The sequence below is a fragment of the Trachurus japonicus genome, chromosome 16 (genome assembly GCF_045865225.1).
Source record: "Trachurus japonicus isolate A0001 chromosome 16, Traja_1.0".
In the NCBI taxonomy this organism is placed as follows: Eukaryota; Metazoa; Chordata; class Actinopteri; order Carangiformes; family Carangidae; genus Trachurus; species Trachurus japonicus.
In genome coordinates, this window is record NC_140922.1 from 35608731 (window position 1) to 35625258 (window position 16528).

General features: G+C 43.2%; 2 protein-coding genes across 2 annotated transcripts; both read left to right on the forward strand.

Moving 5' to 3' along the window:
* The first annotated feature begins 4889 nt into the window (after window positions 1–4889).
* Window positions 4890–13153, forward strand: LOC146972808 (GTPase IMAP family member 9-like). Its single transcript, XM_085803259.1, has 3 exons — window positions 4890–4935; window positions 11819–12678; window positions 13136–13153. Exons 1-3 carry the CDS (start codon window positions 4929–4931, stop codon window positions 13151–13153), a joined length of 885 nt encoding a protein of 294 aa, XP_085659385.1. The 5' UTR covers window positions 4890–4928.
* On the forward strand, window positions 13098–14451 carry LOC146972809 (GTPase IMAP family member 9-like). The gene has a single exon (XM_085803260.1). The coding sequence runs from the start codon at window positions 13477–13479 to the stop codon at window positions 14449–14451; it is 975 nt and encodes a 324-aa protein (XP_085659386.1). The 5' UTR covers window positions 13098–13476.
* The last annotated feature ends 2077 nt before the right edge of the window (window positions 14452–16528 follow it).

A 16528-nucleotide genomic window follows, 5' to 3' on the forward strand; every position in this document is an offset into this window, starting at 1 on the left:
GTGCTGCAAACTGGTACGAGTAATCAAGGAGATAACAAACACCTGTAACCAATTGAAGGCGGGGGAGGAGAGCAGAATTCAACATAACATAACAAGAATTCTTCCCTTGGATTCGAACCAGTGACCTTAGGGTTGGCAAGCATCCACCCTAACCCCTACACTACAGTGTAGTTGTGAAGAAGAGAGGTTGAGACTTTGATGAATGTGAGATTTTTCAATGATGCTTAAAATAAAAATAAATGAGTATACATTAGCCACACCAAGTAAGGAGAGGACTTTTTTGTGACCTGTGACTATTTTTTGGTTAATTAAAATGAATTAAAAAGCACTTAACAGCAAGTTACAAAGTTGAGCTCCTTCTCCTGCTGATGTGAAAAAAATGCATTGAGCTGAATGGGAGCAGAGAGCTCCCTGGCTGCATTTAAAAAATATTTAAAATTATTATCTAAGTCTCTTTGCATTTTTGACCAGAATTTTAGCCAGAAGACAAGTGTGGCTACAAAACTGGAGAAAATAATTTGTCTAGAGTTTAATTTGTGGCCGTGCTGACAGTTTAGCCAGAAAAACTCTAGAATGTTTTTTTGCCTCTATCCACTCTGACACCACTCTAGGTCTGCTCGTTAGACGCAATACACACCCATTATAAAGCTGAAAAAAAATCAGAAAAAGTTAAATATTTGAAAAAGTATAAATAGTTAAAAAGAGAAAAGTAATGCCGATAAAGTTCAAAAGAAGCTGCACGTTTTGATATATGAATTGTTGAAATAACACAAAGTATGAAGGACTAGAAGAAGACCGTAAAAAGGCGGAAGAAAATGGCCAAACAGAAGAACAATAGTGTTAACAATAGTGTGAATGCCTTCAGCATTCACACTAATGAGCCCACTCGCGTATCTCTCCGTTGCCTTGAACAGGCTGTGTGCTGCATAATGCGCTGCAATTCTGGGTCCGAATTTCCCGCGCTGTCCGCGGATGTGACGTCAAATGACGCTGCATGCGCGTCCTCGACCGCTTCGGCTTTCCTCCGCTTGCGCCCAGCGGTCGGCGGATGTCTTGCAGCCTGAACAGTCATGTGAGCAGCGAGTAGAGAAATAACGTCACTTTCTTACATTTTAATATTTTTTCATGCGAGAAAGTGACGGTTTAGATTCCCAATCTGTTGTCAGTTTATCCAAATAACGTCTGTAAGTATTAGATTTGCTCCGACATTTTTCGGAGGAGTGCAGAGCCACACACACGCAGCAGCAGCAGCGGCTCGTCACAGAGGCTGCAGCCGGGGAGCTGAGCTCATCGGCCGGGCAACCTCTGTCCTCTGTCCTCCTCCTCCCAGGGAAGAAAACGAGCCGAGTAACTTCCCCACAGGTTTTTAGACGTTTTCTGCCGGCTGGTTGAATTGTTTTTAGGAGATAAATGCTGGATGAAATCTAACAGTGGCACTGTGGCAGTCGGATTAGTTCATTTGAATGAAAAGTGAAGCTTCAGGTGTGTGTGAGCAGCGCAGCCTTGGGGCTCTGTACGTGCAAAAATCACCATATTTAGGCTACTTCAATAAATAAATAAATAGTTTTACAATGAGCCGATTGATTCATCCGTGGTCAGTTTATCCAAACAACGCCTGTAAGGAAATTCTCCGACGTGTTGGGAGGAGCAGAGCCACTAGAGCAGTCGAGCGGCACCAGCGGCTCACAGAGGCGGCGGTGGCCGGTGCTGACCAGATGCCTGGGCGGTCAACCTCCCGGTGTCGCGGTACAGTGAGCACTGTACAATGAGCGCGGCACGGCGCATTTACTGTTTATTAACAGCTAGGTGTGTAGCCTACGTGTGTGCGTGCGTGCGTGCGTGCGTGCGTGCGTGTGTGCGTGCGTGTGTGTGTCTGTGTCTGTGTCGTGAGACAGCAGGGAGAGGGGCTGACTGGCAGAGATGAGGGATAGTGAAAAATGTTCTTTTTTTTTGTGTGAGAGACTGCTGCGGCGGACACAAACCAAACTGTGGCGGCTGATTAATGTAAAACACTGGTATAGTAACGTTGTGCCGTTTCCAATTCAGCCACAGTGTCACTGTCACATCATCAGCTGCTGCTGTGGAGAGTTGATGCGCGCTCCCACACCAGCTTGGCTGATATGGCTGCAGTAACCCTGACGGCCGCTACGGCCGTTGTATCGCTACTGAGTTTTATTCCTCGATGTTGCCTCAAGCACCTTTAATAAAGAAACACAAATTATTCATCAAAATATTGCTATTGTACCACAACAGTTGATTTTGGATTTCATAACAGGTACTAGGCTGATGATACTGGTATTGAAGCCAGCTCACTATGACTTCTTCCAAAAAGCCAGATAAATAAGGAAAAGCTTTTCTTTTTAATAAAGCAAGCTGAACACCAGTTAAAGGTGCTTGAGGCAACATCGAGGAATAAAACTCAGTAGCGATACAACGGCCGTAGCGGCCGTCAGGGTTACTGCAGCCATATCAGCCAAGCAGGTGCGGGAGCGCGCATCAACTTTCCACAGCAGCAGCTGATGCTGTGACAGTGACACTGTGGCTGAATTGGAAACGGCACAACGTTACTATACCAGTGTTTTACATTAATCAGCCGCCACAGTTTGGTTCTCTCACACAAAAAAAAGAACATTTTTCACTATCCCTCATCTCTGCCAGTCAGCCCCTCTCCCTGCTGTCTCACGACACAGACACAGACACAGACACACACACACACGCACGCACGCACACACGCACGCACGCACGCACGCACACACGTAGGCTACACACCTGGCTGTTAATAAACAGTAAATGCGCCGTGCCGCGCTCATTGTACAGTGCTCACTGTACCGCGACACCCGGAGGTTGACCGCCCAGGCATCTGGTCAGCACCGGCCACCGCCGCCTCTGTGAGCCGCTGCTGCCGCTCGGCTGCTCTAGTGGCTCTGCTCCTCCCAACACGTCGGAGAATTTCCTTACAGGCGTTGTTTGGATAAACTGACCACGGATGAATCAATCGGCTCATTGTAAAACTATTTATTTATTTATTGAAGTAGCCTAAATATGGTGATTTTTGCACGTACAGAGCCCCAAGGCTGCGCTGCTCACAGACACCTGAAGCTTCACTTTTCATTCAAATGAACTAATCCGACTGCCACAGTGCCACTGTTAGATTTCATCCAGCATTTATCTCCTAAAAACAATTCAACCAGCCGGCAGAAAACGTCTAAAAACCTGTGGGGAAGTTACTCGGCTCGTTTTCTTCCCTGGGAGGAGGAGGACAGAGGACAGAGGTTGCCCGGCCGATGAGCTCAGCTCCCCGGCTGCAGCCTCTGTGACGAGCCGCTGCTGCTGCTGCGTGTGTGTGGCTCTGCACTCCTCCGAAAAATGTCGGAGCAAATCTAATACTTACAGACGTTATTTGGATAAACTGACAACAGATTGGGAATCTAAACCGTCACTTTCTCGCATGAAAAAATATTAAAATGTAAGAAAGTGACGTTATTTCTCTACTCGCTGCTCACATGACTGTTCAGGCTGCAAGACATCCGCCGACCGCTGGGCGCAAGCGGAGGAAAGCCGAAGCTGTCGAGGACGCGCATGCAGCGTCATTTGACGTCACATCCGCAGACAGCGCGGGAAATTCGGACCCAGAATTGCAGCGCATTATGCAGCACACAGCCTGTTCAAGGCAACGGAGAGATACGCGGGTGGGCTCATTCTTTTTGGTTTTTAACGCTTCATCGCCCATTAGCAGTAAAAAACTTAAAACGCATGTGAATTTCTTGCCTCATGAACCTTTAACTGAAAATAAGGATACAATTGCTTGGAAAAAAGAGGGTGAAAGGTCACCAATAACTTTGCCGAAAACCACTGAGGATTTGAGATAAGTTTAGGCACAAGGGATGCTTTCAAAGAAAAATTAAGTCCTCTTAAGCTTACCATTTTTAGCCCACGATAACTGTACTCATTATACCGGTAACCACGCTTTATTTTGTCTGGTTTACCATTCCATAGAAAATCGAAAGCCATCTTTTCATATTTCTTAAAATGGTCTTCCTTTGGTGAAGGCAGTGCCATAAGAATATTGGGGAATTACTAAAGCATTTAATATTGTGTGACAACCCCAAGTGGTTGTGTGTATGTTCGCCTGTGTGTGTGTGTGTTGTTATTTTCCCATATAAAGTCAAATTAGCCGTTGTCCAGACCTTTAGTGTCTTTTCTGCTTTAAAAGTTTTCTTTCAAAATTTTCATTTAGTAAGTGTTCCATATTTCTAGGCACATGTATACCTAGAACATCAATAGGACCATCAGACCACTTAATTGGCAGGCTAGAGCAAAGCTCAAAGTTAGAACCTCTCAGGGAGCCCACACGCAGTACAGTGCATTTATCATAATTTGGCTTCAATCCAGAGATAACCGAAAAGTCATTTAGCTCATCAACTAAGGCGGAAAAGGTTGCCATATTTGGTTGTATTTGAAAATTTACATCATCCGCGTACATTGCAACTTTTGATTCCAAAGTATGTATTCTCAAACCCTCAATTTTATTGTTAGCTCTTACTTTTTGGGCTAATATTTCTATAGCTAAAATAAATAAATATGCCGAAATTGGACATCCCTGTTTAAAATATACAAAATATGTGTAATGTCATGTTTTGAAATATATAAATACAGTACAATAATACAATAATAAAACAGTACAGTAAAAAATCTCACTGGAAATGACCACTCTTCCCCTTCCACTTCCTCCTCTGACAGAAGGTCCACGGTGCACTTACTCACCCGTAAAAAAAGGACGTGCAAACCAAGACCTCCTCTTGGGGAGGGGTGTGTGTGTGTGTGTGTGTGTGGGGGGGGTATTATAAAACAGAGAAGGGTAAACTGAATGTATTCACTGCACAGCAGGAGCAGAGACTCAACACATCGTCCACCTGGAAAAGACAAACATGGCTGGTAAGGTTTTTTTTTTTTACAACTCAGGGTTATTTACAGGATTATAATTTGTCTATTTTATACGGAGCCCTCTAGGGGATATGCTGCCGGACCCGCCAGAGCTGAGCTCCGCCTCACATCAGACCGCAGCTACTGTCACAATGAACGATATCGCGTATGAACTGTAAACACGTCTCTACGGCACTAAAAGCATCGTTAGAGTGAGAAATGTCCATAGATCTGTTATTATATTGTTTATTTATCTGCTACATCACAGACAGACAGACAGACAAACAGACAGACAGACAGTCTGTGATATAGCAAAAGTTTGCGAGATCTTCATCCTTTTTTTTTCACCCATCAATTTTTTCCCCCATGTCCTCAAGGGGCTCCGTAATTTTACAGTGATTTAATTTCATAAAATGTTTCTATTCTAAAGTTGGACCACTCATTGACCTCATGATTAGTGTTGAGCACTTTGGGGTTGGTACTATGTTAGATGTGAGGTTAAAATGTGCAGCTCATGGCTGAGTGGTCAGACAGCAACGTCCCACACAGGCTGTGATCCTCAGGCAGGAGATCGTGGGTTTGATTCCAGACATAGAACATGAGTTACTGTCTGTTAACTATTGTCTCCTACTGTTTCCTGTCATTCCTCAACTGTCCTATCTAATGAAGACCAGAGAGACCCTACATAATAGTGTATAGAAATGTATTAGTGATCAATGTAACAGGTCCCAGGCAGAGTGATAAGGTTCCTGTAAAACAGGACAAAGAATGAGACAGGCGACCGTTTGCTTCTGTTCACTGCAGCTTTGCTCAGTAGAATTTACTTTTCAATTTGCAAATATCTTTTTCCATATGCAAATGTCAATTAGCAGTACAACATCCATAATATCAGAAACAAAACCAAAATACTGTACATACTGTATAAGCTATAGTTACAGCACAGATCTCCTATTTCCAAATAAAACACACATTTCTCAATTCTTCATCAGGAGTAATCCTGAATTCAGTGGACCACTGCATTAATACATCCTCATTCAGTCAATTGACCGAGCTATCATTTAGTTCACAATACTGAAAATAATACCATGAAATATAAAATGTATAGACCCTCACACAGTTGCTATATTTATTGTTTATATGGTAAATGGTAAATGGTCTGTATTTATATAGCGCTTTTACTATACCTGTAACGATACCCAAAGCGCTTTACAATACATCATGCATCGCATTCACACATTCACACACACATTCACACACTGATGGCGGAAGCTGCCATGCACGGCGCTAACCACGACCCATCAGGAGCAAGGTGGGTAAGGTGTCTTGCCCAAGGACACTACGGCAGCAACCGGGACAGAGCGGGATTCGAACCGCCAACCCTCTGATCTCTGACCCATTATTAGAAAACTATTTACAGAAAAGCATCAGCATTGAGCTTCAGATTTTTGATCACAATAGTAAACAATTTACAGAATAAGTTCCTTAGAAACACAGAACATGGATATTCTCGACCAGCGCAGGACGGACGTTGTAGTTCCGACCATAAACAGCGATTCGGTGGCGTTATTCCCATGACCCGCCGGGCAGCGTCCACAAAATCAAAACTAGGAAACGCTGGGTGAGTCGACCACTAAGTGATAATATCAAAATAACTATGAAGACAAAACGATATATTTATCTACAATGGACCCATTAACAAGTGGGTAATGTAGATTCATCCACATTAATATGAGACTCTTTTAGAACCAAAAGGAAACCCCTCGGGGAATTTTTAAGTGCATCAATGAATTATGAATTATGAAGGAAAATGCAGTTTTTTTATGATCAGACAGTGATTATTCATTTATTTATTGTTTTACTACCTAATGCCCCCCCCCACCCCTTTTATACACAAAGTTAAACATAATGTTGATTATGGTGTGTGTTTAGTGAGTGACTGAGAGAGAGAGAGAGAGAGAGAGAGAGGAGAGAAATGTTGCACCAAATATGCTGTTTTCTCAGATCTTTACAGTATTTACTTTAATGAAGACGGACTAAAAAAAACAAAAAACGACCAGTGTTGCGGCAGTGAGAGTCACGAGTCGCATTCAATCCTGTCAGGTCAAAACAAAAGCACCACGTCTGTTACCAGGGGCGGAGTGGCCATCGGGAGGACCGGGAGATTTCCCGGTCGGCCGGCGGCCAATAAGCTCAAGTGAGCCGGCCCGAGAGCTGCCCTGCACGGCCGTGTGGTGCTCACGAGTAAAAAGTAACATTTACTGCCCCCCCCAATGATAATCTCCAAGCACCACCTCTGCACCTATTCAAAAAGTCCAACCATTATTTGTACCCCTTCATGTCTCTCTCCATCTCACTCATGGTTGCGATAGTGAATCAGACTCTCATCAATCCAGCCTACTAAATGATTTTTGTTTAGCCTCCAATCTTTATCTAATTATTTTTGTTCAATGTTACAGAACTTTCATGACCACAATATATAAAAATAACCAGCAATTTAATGTTTGTTTGTTCTTAAACTAATGTAGAATGGTGCAAAGCCTCATGGGAAACGGTAAATGCGTTAGCCTATCACTGTGAAAGTTATCATTAAACTAGCGGCTGCGGCTAAAAACAGATCGACTCACGGAAGCTACCCAGCAAACCCGATCAGTCCTGCCCGTGTGTAACGTAATCTATAAATTATATTAATTTAACAAGACAACACAGTCCGTGCTTTACTGTAAGTGGGCCAGGGGGCGGCGGTATGCGGACCGCGGTACCGTTATGAGCCGGAACCTCATGATGAGTAGGACAAGACCCAAAACGAAACCGTGGCGTTTGCAGCGCGCTGTCAGCAAAATCAATTTGCAGAGTAGAGTAGTTGAGAGGGGGAAATAAAGGAGTAAACATGACTGGATGTAATGTTATGGTCAGCAGTGATAAGTAAATCTGCTTGGGAGGCACTGATTGCAGCTCTTTCACATTCTGTATTTCTGTAATTTCTTTCTTTCTTTTTTTTTTAGCTAGATAAAAGTAACAATGTGTTAAAAAATGCACCAGCATATGGGAAATGGTGTAGCCTTTATAAAAAAAAATTAGTTAAATTTAAAGTAAGTAAAGTAAATTTTAGTAAAAAAGCAACTGGACTTATTCTCTTGACAAGAGAAGAAGTCCAGTTGCTTTTTTACTAAAACTCCACAAGAATAAGATGACTGGATGACTGAGAACCTTCACGGACAGAGAACAACAGATGTAGCAGCGTGTGTGTAAAAACATCTAACCTTATTCAATAATGTAGCATCCCCGGCTAAATGATGGTCGAAATCTCAAACTGATGGTTCACAATGTTTTATTCCTTGGACCATTTCAATGTAAACACACCGTAAGAGCTATGAAAAGAAGAAAACAAAATACAGTTACCTTTACTCTTACTTGAAATTACCTTTAACTGCCTTTATCACAATCATGTAAGTTGACCTTTTATCTAATAAACTTATTGTAGACTCACAGGTTTTACTCCATGAATTTAAATATATATTTTAACTGCTACGAATGATGTTACAATCATGAAGGAAAATTCACCTTTTAACTGAAAGACAACCTCCCATAGAGTGCAATATAAAACAATATTTAACATGAAATTAGCATTTTTAACCGTTCGTTTTTAACCCAATAAACAGTTTTTAACCTTAGCAGCCCTTATATAAAACAGACAAAATACATCATGTTGCATTAATAAAACAACCTACGAGTTAGCTTATAGCTTCATCTCACTTCAATACAGACCGACACGGCAACTTGACCGCTGCTAATAGTAGAGCTACCGCTAACCACAATACATGAAAATATCCACGGCAACCAAACTCGAGCCGGACATAAATATAGCATGAAATGGTAACAAAAACAAACCTTGTGCCCCTTATTAGCCAGGTGCTAGGGCGTTCTATGTGAGTTAGGCACACTTTGCTTGCTTTTAGCATTGAAGACACCTGTCCCATTTCTCCACACTTGGCTCAGTGCGCTTGGTTACGCACACACTTTGGTAACGTTTTGCCGGCTGAACGTATATTTGCATATAGTGTGCAAGCATGGATTAAGTGGTGTGGGGGGATATTTAAAAGCAATCGGGACACACTTGACAAGTGCAGCCTGTGCCGTTGCGCACAGCACACTAGCACAACTACTACACACACACACACAGCAACAGTTTTAATAACCAGTGCTGCTGGATCAGTCTCATCTACTCCTAAAGTGTCTCTATGCGCAAGATTCAAATCATAAATGTGTAAACCCAACTCCGTAAGTAAATAAGACAAACAAGAAAAATGAAAATATAAAAATAAAAATATGACATTAAAAGGTCATAATTATTAGATAGAAAGTTAATTTCATTTTATTGAGATTAATTCAACCGCATTTCCTAAACGTGACTTGTGGCTCTGGGTGATGGCGGACTTCACCGTGGTGCATTGTGGGATTTATACTTGGCCAAAGACCGCTCGGATGCGGTCTTACCATAAGTGTGGGTAAAGTGCAAATCAAGCGCGCTGCACTTTCGGTCGTTGGAGAAATGGGACACACTTGCGCACTGACACTAGGCCCATGAACGCGCACGCCAAGTGCCCAAGTGTGTAAGTGTGATCGAGTGTGCATATTGGGACAGGCCCACTCTTAGCCTTGCAGACACACTTTTCCTACTGCCGGTAAAGTCCAAAGCACCGGATGTGTACGAGGTCTCGGCGAGACGCCTTCAAAATAAAAGCACTGAATATCCGTCTGCTTAATATAAAAAATAAAAGCCTGGCTTTAAAGAATGTTACTAAGTAAACATAAAAACACATTTATAAAAATATTATGCTCATATTAAAGGTCATTTACAAGTAAACTATACAAACAAAGACGTGTGTGTATCATTTAAATCAGACCGTCTGCTCCTGTAGTGTACTGTGTACCAGTATTTCGGTGGTTTGAAACATGTGTGGGACTTTCGGTTCCAGGATGTCATTCCGAAGGGCCGCCTTTCCGAACATTTACTTTAATTTGTTGGAATGCCGGCCCAGGCGGCCCTTAATTATTTATGGAAAAGGGCTGCCATTCCGAACCTGAAAAAAGTCTGCCATTAAAACGTTTAACACACTGGGTACACCCATTGTAGTGAATGCTTTGATAGAACAGTGGTTAGAGCATCCACCTGCGGCGCAGGAGATCAGGTTTCGACTCCTGAAGGAGCTGCATATTAGCGGAGACTTTCTTGGCCTCTACCTGATCTTTTTACTAAACTTAACCAACTCCTTTCTACATTGCCTAAACCCAACCAAAGCACAGAGCAAGGACATTTATTTTTCAGCAGGAGCGCCGCGGCTGCATCAGACTCGCACCTGTGACCTGGGTGAAACTTTGGAGGGGGAGGGGGGGGGCTGTCAAGCCGGGCAGGAAGTCAAACCACGAGAGAATCCGGTCAATTTTCAAAATAAAACACATTCGGAACAGCGGCCCCTCGGAAGGAATTTTCGGACTGGCAGACCGTCGGAATGGCGGTCCTTCGGAATGGGGGTCGCCCCCTGGGACTTTCCTGCATTATGAGTGTTATATTTGCGGGAATCTGTTAAATTATGCGTGCGGGGAGGGGAGGCGGGGAGGAGGGGGTGAGGTGGAGGGGAGAGGAGGGAAAGGGAGATGAAAAGAGAGAGGAGAAGAGAGGAACCAATCAGATCAGATGGAGACGATGGAGCAGAAACACCTTGAACCTTGTGTAGAACTTCCATTAAACCTAAACTACATCCTGTTCCTCTTTCCACATTAGCACCACCTGTTAGCGTCACAGCAACCTTCAAGGCCTTTAATGTGACTGTGATGAAGTGAGTTTGTTTTCTGGACCCAGTATTTAATGACTGTTTAGACCGTAAAGGACAATTCCAGGCAAATTCAACTCGGGGCTGTATGTTCCTATCATTTTAGGTCTAAAAGAAGGAATCTGAAGATTTTCAGTTCAATTGCTCCTGTTTTGCGGTGGTTGTGTCTGTCCCCGCATCGCCACGGCAGCAATGAATGGGAGCGGATTGAAGTTCTGCTGCTTAGACTGTTTACAGCCCTCAAAGCCACAGACAGCGTCAGATGGAGACTCAAACATGCACCCAGAAGTTTATTTAGCTACTTCAAGCAAGCCGACATGTTTGTAAAACTAGATCTAATTCAAAGTCTCCCAGAGTCTCGCGCGAGACCCAGTTGCCCAGCTACTGTTTTTGTCATAAACACAGGATTATCAACTCTTTACTTGCTTCAAGTGGACATTTTTTTCCACAGACAGCGTCAGATGGCGACTCAAACATGCGCTGAGAAGTTTTTTTAACTTCAAGCAAGTCAAGAGTTGATATTCCTGTGTTTATGACACGAACGGGAGCTTTCCCACTGCACCTGAACACACCGAGCACGGCAACTGGGTCTCGCGCGAGACTCTGGGAGACTTTGAATTAGATCGACTTTTACAAACATGTCGACTTGCTTTAAGTAAATAAACTTCTGGGTGCATGTTTGAGTCTCCATCTGACGCTGTCTGTGGAAAAAAATTGCGGCTTTGAGGGATGTAAACAGAACTTCAATCCGCTCCCATTCATCGTTGCCGTGGCGACGCGGGGACAGACACAACTACCGCAAAACAGGAGCAATTAAACTGAAAATCTTCAGATTCCTTCTTTTAGACCTAAAATGTTAGGAACATACAGCCCCCAGTTGAATTCACCTGGAATTGTCCTTTAAGTTAAAAAAGACTTCCAGACTGGTTCCAGCCTGACACTGTGGCAGCTGGTCTGGACTCTAAAGACAATTGTTGTTTCCCTCTGGTTACTCACTGCTGTAATTTTAGTTCACACTCTGTTAACAACAATGGTCAATAATGAGTTTTAATATTCTCCCACAGAACTCAGGATTGTACTTGTTGGGAAAACTGGAGTTGGAAAGAGCGCAGTGGGAAACACCGTCTTAAGAAGACAAGCCTTTGAATCAACATTGTCTTTATCCTCAGTGACGGCAGAGTGTAAAAAGGCAACAGGAGCTGTTGATGGTCAAACAGTGGCTGTTGTTGATACTCCAGGTCTGTTTGACACTGAAAGAAAAATGGATGATGTGATAAAAGAGGTGGCTAAATCCATCTGCTTTGCTGCTCCTGGTCCTCATACGATCCTCATCGTGATCCAACTGACCAGATTCACTAAAGAAGAACAAGAAACTGTGAAGATCCTTGAGAAGATGTTTGGAGAAGAAGCAAGAAAGTACAGCATGGTCCTGTTCACCCATGGAGACGAGATAGAGAAGGCAAAAGCCAAAATAGAAACACTGATCAGTAAGAGTAAACCTCTCAGTGACTTGATCAGGCAGTGTGGTGGAAGATACTACGTGTTCAACAACAATGACACAGAGAATCGTGTCCAAGTCACTGAGCTGATGAAGAAGATCAACACAATGGTTCAGATTAATGGAGGAAGATGCTTTACCACTCAGATGTTCCAAGCAGCTGAGAGAGCCATCGGAGAAGAACAGCAACGTCAACTGAGAAGAAATCCAGTTATAGGTCCTGAATATGCAAGAAAATTGGCAGAGGAAACAAATTCATTTATTCAGAATGCTGCGGAATACGGTTCTGCTGGAGCTAAGGCTGGGGCTGTTGCTGGAGCTGTTGGTGGAGCTGTACTAGGAGGTGCAGCTGCTGCTGCTGGAGCTGAGGCTGGAGCTGCACTAGGACTTGTAGCAGGTCCATTGGGAGCTGCAGTGGGAGCTGGGGTGGGAGCTGGGGTGGGAGTTGCAGTGGCAGTATTAAAACACTATGATGTCTGTTCCATACAGTGATATTTAATGTCAAATAAGCATGATATTCTGTACACAACCGGATAGCTTAATCTTCTTTTATCACTTGTTCTGGTTTTCATTGATTATGAACATTTTCATTTATTAGCACTGATCATTAATTTTGTCAATAATATCCTCTCTAACTGATTCAGAGCTGTAACAGACTGACTGCAGCAGTCTGATGGATCAAATATGTGATGTATCTGTGTTCAACAAGTTAATAAACATAAATGTTTAAAAGCAGCTGTGTCTCCAGAACTTGATTCTTCAACACATGGAAACATGAGACAGGAACATGTTGTAGTGTCTCTCTGATGTGTTGACAGCTCTGAGTCCTGGAGCTCAGGTGTTTCCTCTCTGTCTCCAGCCTAATGACCTGTGTTGTTTCCAGGGTGTAGCTCTGACCTGAGGGTGGTGCTGGTGGGTCAGGAGAGAGTGGGGAAGAGCTCAGCAGGAAACACCATCCTGGGGACAGAGGAGTTCGACTGTAGGCTCAGTGCTTCACCTGTGACACTGAGCTGTGAGAAGAGAGAAGTTAAGGTTGGTGGTCGTAGAGTCTCTGTGGTGGACACCCCCGGTCTCTCCAGCTCTGAGCTGGACCAGGACCAGGTGAAGACTCAGCTGGAGGAAGCTCTGAAGCTGAGCTCTCCAGGTCCTCACGTCTTCCTCCTCACCATCCAGCTGGGAAGATTCACTGAACAGGAGCAGAAAGGTCTGGAGGTTCTGGAGAACATGCTGAGTCCTGATGTCTCTAAACACACCATGGTGCTGTTCACCTACGGAGACAGACTGGAGGAGGAAAACAAAGACCCAGACCAGTTCATCAGTAAAGACAAGAACCTGCAGAAGCTTCTGAAGAAGTGTAGTGGTCAGTACCAGGTGTTCAACAACAGAAAGATGGAGGACAGAGATCAGGTCCAACAGCTGCTGGACAAGATAGATTCAGTCTCTGAGGGAGGACGTCGGGTTTATGAAAAGAAAAGACCTGAGTCCATAGAGGGAGAGGCTAGAGATGGTGGGAGGGTTGACCTGAGGGTGGTGCTGGTGGGTCAGGAGAGAGTTGGGAAGAGCTCAGCAGGAAACACCATCCTGGGGACGGAGGAGTTCGACTGTAGCTTCAGTGTTTCACCTGTGACACTGAGCTGTGAGGAGAGAGGAGGTGAGGTTGGTGGTCGTAGAGTCTCTGTGGTGGACACCCCCGGTCTCTTCAGCTCTGAACTGACTCAGGACCAGGTGAAGGCTCAGCTGGAGGAAGCTCTGAAGCTGAGCTCTCCAGGTCCTCACGTCTTCCTCCTCACCATCCAGCTGGGAAGATTCACTGAACAGGAGCAGAAAGGTCTGGAGGCTCTGGAGAACATGCTGAGTCCTGATGTCTCTAAACACACCATGGTGCTGTTCACCTACGGAGACAGACTGGAAGAGGAAAACAAAGAACCGAAGCAGTTCATCAGTAAAGACAAGAACCTGCAGAAGCTTCTGAAGAAGTGTAGTGGTCAGTACCAGGTGTTCAACAACAGAAGGATGGAGGACAGAGATCAGGTCCAACAGCTGCTGCACAAGATAGATTCAGTCTCTGAGGGAGGACGTCGGGTTTATGAAAAGAAAAGACCTGAGTCCATAGAGGGAGAGGCTGGAGATGGTGGGAGGGGTAGTCAAACTTTGTGGAGTCGGTTCCCTAACCCCTTTAGAAGGGGACAAAATAATTGAGGTAACACTGACAGATGAATACAGAGGCAAGTATCAGATCAGTATCAGATCTTATCTAACCACTATTCTGAATAAGTCTCCTACAAATGCATTTAATCACTGATCCTACATTAATATTCATGAGGTCATAGACCTGCACAGACATGTTGGAGTGGTTCTGTCTATAACCTGAAAACCAGACAACCTCCATCCAATCAGCATCAACCTGATGTAAAATGTGGTTGTTTAAATGTTTCAGTTGTTTCAATGTGTGAAGATGAATAAAAGTTTGAAAATGACTGGGTCTAAGTTCTTCTAGAGCTCAGATGATGAGGCTCCTAGTTGACGAGGAGTATAACTATGGAAACAAGGGGTGTGGTTGGGGTTGGGAGGGCTACTTCAAAAGTCTAATACAAGTACAAGTTACCTGTTAAAAAATGTAATCAGAAACTTACTCTCAGTATCACAAAATTAAAGTAATGTACCCGATTACTTTTGGTTACTTTGGATTACTTCAATACAAAACATGCAGATCAAGAGTGTCATACAGCCAGCATGCATCAGTCTATGTAGACTAGATCACTCCAAACAGGAAGTCAAACACACTGAGCATCCGGTAAATTTCAAACAAAACACAATGGGTATAGTCTGAATTTCATACAAAATCATTGCTTTAGTCAACATTAGTAATATAACATATAATAATAATTAATAACATGATGTGGATTTGAACATAACAGGATGCAGTTAAAAAAGTATTTGTACTTGTATTCAAATAAAATTCAAACTAGGTGTGTAAATACATTTTTTTTAGTTACACTTCTAATTTAGGATAAGTAAGTGCAAAAATAAGTATTATTTAAGTTTCCATTATAATGATTATGGATGTACTGTAATGCAATATTAGTTGATGTTCATAAATCCAGCAATAAACGTGTAAGGAGGAACATCATTGAAAAGAAAATAACATTCTAACAGCAGCCATTACCTCATTAATGCTTGAACCAACAACTAATGAATACCAATGTGAACATTGTGGACATTAGGAACACCACCACCACCCGTCCTTGTTGGAGGACGCTGAACAGACAGAATATAGAGTAGAGTGAACTTTACTGATCCAGAAAGGAAATTCCAACATGGAGCTGAGTTAAGGTGGAAATCCTTCTTTTGGAGAGGCAGAATAAAAGTGTTCCATTTATGTCTGTCAAATTAGTTAGTTACTACAGACAAATCCCTCCACATAAAAGCTGCCACTGATCACTCGCTCTCTTCAATCTTGTAAGGAAGATGCCTATTCCTTTTTTCATTTTCCACTGTCAGTGTCAAGATTAAAAATATAATCAGTCAATAATCAACTCTATGTTGTAAATCAGAAGTCTTAGCAGAATAAGCAACACAATAAACTCTCACAATGAAAATAAATATATTTTCTCTTACCCAGTATTTAGAGTTCAACTCTGTACAATAAACATCTCAGTGTTTTGTGTAACAGTCAGTCAGTGGATGCAGAATAAACAGAACAGGCATTAGCTCCTGAAATAGTTAAATTGATAACCATAACAAACAGGTGTGCAGTTACAGTGCAGTCTTCAGTGAAGTTCTCAGCGTTGCCCTCTGGTGGTTGGAGGTTTAAACACACGACACTGAGTCATTGATTCAGTTTGTTTTTCTCTCCTTAACATCAAACATCTGGACATATGGAGCCAGATCCCTGACATTAAAATGTGGCCTTGTAATAAAAACGTCTGCCATTGAAAGTTTTGACAGTGTAAAACAACAGACAACTATCTATTACAATGCCAAATGTTAATGTCAGTTGTCTGGCTCCATCTAGTGGCCACAGCTGGATGTCGTCAGGTGAAACAGGAAACTGATTTAAACTGACTGAGCTCTGCAGCAGTGAAGTGACCACAGAGTGGAGCTCTGAGCTCACACCTGCATCAGGTGCTGTGAGGGTAAGACAGACCCTCCCCCTCCCTCTCCTTCCTCCCCCCTTCCCTCCACCTGTGCAGGTGTATAAAGGAGCCTTTCTCTGGAGGAATCAGACTCCAGCAGCCGCTCACACTGAGATCTTTGTCACAAACCGTTGGATTTC

Coding starts and splice junctions, on each gene's coding strand:
- LOC146972809 (XM_085803260.1), top strand. CDS start 13,477: ATGCTGAGTCCTGATGTCTCTAAACACACCATGGTGCTGTTCACCTAC.